The sequence below is a fragment of the Wasmannia auropunctata genome, unplaced genomic scaffold (assembly GCF_000956235.1).
Source record: "Wasmannia auropunctata unplaced genomic scaffold, wasmannia.A_1.0 LD336067.1, whole genome shotgun sequence".
In the NCBI taxonomy this organism is placed as follows: Eukaryota; Metazoa; Arthropoda; class Insecta; order Hymenoptera; family Formicidae; genus Wasmannia; species Wasmannia auropunctata.
The window spans coordinates 485,900-492,556 of NW_012026823.1; the positions used below are offsets into that span (position 1 = coordinate 485,900).

General features: G+C 31.9%; 1 protein-coding gene across 1 annotated transcript in view; it reads left to right on the forward strand.

Moving 5' to 3' along the window:
* Positions 1-6,657, forward strand: part of LOC105450244 — a 17,332-nt gene that overhangs the window by 7,149 nt on the left and 3,526 nt on the right. Inside the window, exons 7-8 of the mRNA XM_011689995.1 lie at positions 2,395-2,962; positions 3,311-3,793. Coding sequence (XP_011688297.1) covers positions 2,395-2,962; positions 3,311-3,793 — 1,051 coding nt within the window. The remainder of the gene's footprint in view (positions 1-2,394; positions 2,963-3,310; positions 3,794-6,657) is intronic.

The window sequence follows — 6,657 nt, forward strand, 5'->3', positions numbered from 1 at the left end:
AAAATACAGTAACATATTATCGATTTAATTGAAATAATTAATTGAATTAATTTCAGCATATGTCAAATTACCAATTAACAAATAATTCTGCATATAAAATTACCAAGTGATTCAATTTTGTTATTCGTTGTCATCAAGTTAATCAATTTGTTATGCATTCTTTGCATGGAAATAATTACGATTTATGCAACGTCTCGTCCGGATGGATATGTAGTCGCATTCCGTCGCATTATCCTCAACAGGAAAATTTAAAGATGTATGTGATATATCTCAAAACATTACGAAAAATATGAAAATTCTGCAGATTGTTCTATTAATACATCTGAGCAACTGTGCAAAATTTGAGCACGATTCTCTTATTGGTTTAAAAGTTATTTAATTTTTTATTTACTCTTAATTTTTATGAAATCGCGTCTTGGAGTATCTATTTGCAAATTTGATAAGGAAGTAGCATTAAGAATTAAATAAAATTTTCTATATACAATTTTGTATATGTTTTGTATACTAATATGGCTCTAATAAATATTTGTGCAAAAGTTAATTTGGATCCACTTACTTGTTTAAAAGTTATTTAAATAAAACTACAAATATTACGCTGCATAAGCCATTTCATCTATGCGACTTGACAACATTCACAGTAAGCATTTGTGATATCTGTCATTTGAATAGGAGAGATTATTGTCGATACTTGTTAATTTTTGGTTACGCAAATAGTTATTTTCATGTAATACTCATTTTCCTTTTCAACGATATTTATTATTTTCCGATATTTCGGAATTTCTTCTCCTGCTTTGCTGATCTGGTAGGTAGTAAGAACGAGACGTCTTCTACATCTTCTCCGGTCAAAGGGGTCACGCTGGCGCATCTGCCCGCGACCTCTGCAGTTGAGGAGAACTCTGCGATGCTTTGGCAAAGGAACTTTTCGACCCTGATCTTGAGGAGATAAAAGCGAGACCTTGGCATGATTTAGTTGTGTCAAAGTGGCAACATCTCACTCGCAACGGCCTGGAAGCAGAACGTCGAGACTCCTTGTTAAAAAAATATTCTCTTTCCGAAGCGGTGGCTTTTCTAAAGACACCCAAGTAGGTCAGCCTTAAGGAGTAATTGTTAAAAGAGATGAGTTCAACGCCAGAGGTCAGGTCATTTCTCTTCTTTTTGCAAATGAAATAAGACCTCATCCTCTAGTAAAGAGATTTTTCAAGGAAGTTGCGATACTGAAACCTTAACGTCCACGATACAATTTTATTTGGGATCCCCGATGTTTTCTCATTTGGCCACCTTGTACTCTCATGAATCTCTTTCTCTTGAGATCATTTCTAGGAAACTTGTAACTTTTCTGGCACTCACAATCGCTCAACATATGCAGACTTTAGCGGCCAGACATTTTTCTAACGTTTTCTTTTCAGACTTGTTAATTATAAAAATTCCGGCTAAGCTTAAGGGTATTGAGAGATCTCAACCTCTGCTTATATGTATTTAAGCCTTTTTTTAGACAGACCGGAGCTTTGCATTTTTTCTTTGACGAAATATTATCTTAAGCTCCCACAAGAGCTTTGTTATAAGGATTCCGTTTCATTTTATATTTCTATTTGTTCGCGACATAATTCAGTTTTTTCCCAGACGTTAGGTCGCTGGGTCAAAACAGAGCTGGGAACAGTGGGAATCGATATTTCGATTTTTTTGACTCACTTCTACTCGGCATGCTTCAACATCTTTTGCAGAAGATAAGGTTCTCAATTTAGATGAAATTCGGCGTACCGCCGAATGGAGTGAATCCTCGGCGGTCTTTGCATGTTTTTATAATCGTCCGATCATTAAAGACCCGACTTTTTAGTCTGTCTTATACTTAATGTCAATTAAAGCCCCTTTTTTTCTATCTTATTGTATCAGTATTATTATATATTAATTTTGTATTTTCTGATTTTGTTCATACGACACCAAATGAATGTTATGTCAGTAACTTTTATTTACGTTTACAAATCTGAGCTTTAAACTTCTACATATCCATCCGAACGAGACGTTGCATAATTGTTTAATTGAACGAACTTACCGTGAAGTTCGATTCCAATTATGCTGTCTCGTCCGGACAATCCCACCCACCCTTTTCCCTTATCAGATTAATTGTTGCTTTAAATGTATAAAAATCCGTACCTATGTTCGCGCGGCGAAGAACGCGAGATGCCGATCAAAGCTTTTTTTCAAGTTTTAAATTTTCCTGTTGAGAATAACGTGACGGAACGCTACTACATATCCATCCGGAAAACGTAATTGGAATCGAACTTCAGGGTAAGTTCGTTCAATTAAACAATTATACTATATATAATAATTACATATAATAATTACGATTATTTAATAAAAAATGTCATTAACATTGTACGATATAACTTCTTCTAGATCTTACCAACATTTCGGTCGTTTTGTATTTATGCTGCAGTAGGAATATTTGTGACACTTTTATTACAAATTACATTTTTTATTGCCTGCTTTACTTTGGATGCTAAAAGAATAGAACAAAAGAGAAATGGTATATTACCATGTATCGTACATGAAAATTTTGCGCCCAAGTCATCAGATATGAGCAGTGCATTTTCCTGGAAATTGATAAACTTCTTATATTCACGGATACTATTAACTACTCCGGGAAAAATTATTATAATATTAATTACTCTTTTAATGATGTCCATAAGTATTATGGGTTTACTTCAGTTACAACAATGGTATGATCCAAAGTGGTTATTATCGAAGGATTCGTATTTGCACCAATTTATAGCTATCCGAGACGAAGCATTTCCCAATCAGGGATATGAAGCCTTCGTTATTATGGGAGATGATATTGATTACTCTTCTGAATTTTCTAAAATAATATCTATGACAGAACGCTTACAAAACGCGTCTTTCGTACAAAACCTAGAACCTTGGCCGATTGACTTCACAAAATTCGTCTCGATGTATTATGCTACAGGTTATTTACCATAATATTTATTTGAATCGTAAATCTTTGATTGATTTCTTGATGAATTTTATCTTAATACTTTTATATACACAAAATAATGAGATAAATTGATTGGTGTAAAGAAAATACTCAGTTGCTTTTAAAAAAATATGTAGTTCTGTGAAAGTTGTGAAATAAAAAATTTTAATTTATTTCTGAAAAAAGATGTATATTTATAAAATTTTAAATTAATTTATACCCAAAATTTATTTTAATTCATAGAATAGGTTTTATGTACAATTTTTAGTAAGACAAACAGATCATTCGGCGATTAATTAAATAATTTTTGAAATTAATTTAATATATTTCTTTTATCAGATTTAAAGACAACGAAGATTTCAGACGACAAATTCCATCATTATCTGTCGCAATTTCTATTTAGTCGAGGTGGTGCCAAATATCAAAGAAATTTTTTTTTCAAAGAGAAGTTGAGGTGTGGTAGGAATACCCCTCAAATCGCAGTAGCAATTATTGAATTCAATTTTAAACGATTTGAAAGACCTGATGAAAGCGTTTCAGCGATGGATAATAGTGAACTCTTAACGAATGAAGCGCAAATTCATGGATACGTTACAGTGTGGTGCAAAATGTTCATATATTGGCTTTGCGATAAATTAATAGGTCAAGAACTATTGCGAAACATCATCTTGGCATTAATCTGCGTTATGGGTACCACAGCGATTCTCATCGCCGAAGTGCAAACTTGTTTTTGGATCTTACTCTCTGTACTTCTTACTCTGCTGAACATTTCCGGATTTATGTATTTCTGGGGACAAACAATAAACATTGTGTCCTGCATTGGTAAGTGTGTTTTGTGTTTTTTGTTTGCTTTGTAATTTATAGTTTTATTATTTTGTTTATGTAAAATATAAAATGTATACTTACTCACAGAAAGATTGCAACACTTTTTTTAAAATCGTTTTCGGAACACAGTCTATTCACCAAGTGATTGATTTCTACCAATGGATCTAACCAGATATATTCAATGGCCCATGAGCAAAATTGCATTCCAAAACCCATCAAAATAAAAAGTGTTGCAATCTTTCTGTGACCGAGTGTACCTATATGTACTCGTACATATATGTATACATGTATTCTGCATATAAAAGTATTAAGATATATGAACTGTCAATAGCAGGATCTTGGTGTTTCTAATATTACTGTGTAAATTTTACATATTCTAATTTTAATCATAAATTCTAGTTAAATCCAAAAATAACACCCAAAAAAATATTCTATTCTTTAGCGGTACCCTCTCGATGCTAAAAGATTTTCCTTTTAATATTAAATAAACCTTTTGAAAAGATATTCTAAAATGTAGAGGAATATCGAATTACTATGAATATATATTCTAAAATGTAGAAGAATGTTGAATTACTATGAGAATTTATTCTTGATTATAACGCATGGTCCACTTCTTTATAGATAAATATGCGTTATAGCTGAGGAATATGCTTCATGTAAAACTTTTTTTTTAGAGGAAATGGTTAAAGGAATTTCCCGCTTATAAGTAGAACATTTTTTTTGGATGAACGACACGCAGTTCGTTGAAACTAGAATATATATGTAAAATTTACACAGAAATATTAGAATCAAGATCCTGCTATTGACCGTTCATTGGCCTTCACTCAATTTATTGTGTTTAAAACACTTGTACGGTCGTAATATAGTATATGTATATATATATATATACAATATATTGGGCATTCTCTGTCAAGCGAGCCACCTCCTCTATTCATTTCAATTTTTGAGATAAAAAACTTCAAAAGGTCTTAAAATTTTCGTTGAAGTGTCTACTTTTTGATGGCGTATGGCCTTTTTAAAAATATAAAATTTAGTATGTATTAATTATATAACATTAAGATATAATTATCAAAAAATTAATACTTAACGAAATATTTTATAGTTTATCATATTTTGACGTAAAATATGAAATATCTCATAAACTGTTGTTTTCTTGATAATTATATCTACTATTTTTATGCACAAAATAACGAGGTAAATCGCTTAGTATAAAGAAAACACTCAGTTTTAAAAATAAAATAATATGTAATTCTGTATTGCAAATTGTATATTTTTGTTAATAGCAATTGAATGTTTTCTTTACACCAATCGATTAATTTCATCATTTTGCGCATAAAAGAATTAATAGGTACGATTATCAAGAAGTCAACGGTTTACGAGATATTTCATATTTTATATTGAAATAAGACGTAAAAAAAGCATAAAATATTTTGTAAAATATTAATTTTTTGATAACTATATATTGATATCTTAATACTTTGATATGCAGCATAATTAAAGAAGTACGTATTATGTACAAAAAATTAGTAATTATATACTTTCATTTAATAAAAGCAATAACCTTCATATGAAAAATTGACTTATCCGAAAATTAATTTTATTAATATTTATCTCCCTTCAAACTGCATAACTTTTTTCTGAAATAATTTTCCGTGTTTTATATATTTTTCGAGATATTTATATTTCTTATTATTAATATAATTATCCTGTATAACATATACGTATAAATAGGCCTGAAAAATATTTGATAAAATGGAAAGAAAAAGAATTTTTAAATAAAATTCTGACTTTTAATATAAATCATAATATTGTCCCAATTTTTTAAACTTGAGTAAATTCTTTATAAATTTGATCCATTCGTGGAAAATATTTTTATTATTGCAGATATGTATAAGAATTAAATGTAAAAAGATATTTATATACAAAATCACAAACTTGTGTGCAAACGAATCCGCAAATTCTTATTTTTATTTCTTATCTTATTCTTGGTAAGCCTAAAAAAATCTAAATATCATTTCATTATAATATATTTTTTATTACACTTAATAATTATAAATATACTACACTTACAAGTATTTTAAATTGAGAATGTAATTAAATATACAATACTTACAAGTTGTTTTTGATGCATTAAAGTTTTCTTTTAATATTGTTTAAAGCGAATGTTCCGTGGATCAGCGTGAATAACATTAATATGCACACTGTAGTTTCGTATAACGTTTATTTATTTTGCATAAATTGAAATGTTTGTGGCAATTACACTTGCAAATCGCGATCTGTCCCGCGATTCTTTGTATTAGCGACGCTTTGAGGGGTGATTCCCCGGGTCGGTCTGTTGCGACTGGGCGGCTGATCGCGGCACACAACAACACCTAGGGGAATGTCTCCTTGAGTCGGTGCGCGATCTGCGACAACGCTTTGGAGCTGTTGCCCTGGGTCGCTTATTACGGACTCGCGACAACGCCTGGGGCTGTGGCCCTGAGTCGCGAATAACTCGGCAACGCACTCATACATACGCGCTCGATTTGTCGCTTAGACTCGCGAGATCTGACTTCGACGTCTGATAATCCCCGTCGCTACCGATCGAATGACGGCAAATCACCCTTTTCTCGACTGTGTTTGTTACTCGCCCCACCGTTCGAGGTCCATCCCTATCGGCGCGGTCTGTTACGTATCGCGACGCAACGACGTCGCATGTCATCGATGGGTCCTCTTGAGCCTCTAAGCTGCCCATATGTTTGGGTCCGTACCCTAATAAACCTAATCGTAATAAACATAAGTGTTCACAGGATTCTTCCTGGCTTTCCTATCTTAAAATACCTAATCTTTCATCTGTTTACTCTACAAAATGCTCCCCCCCC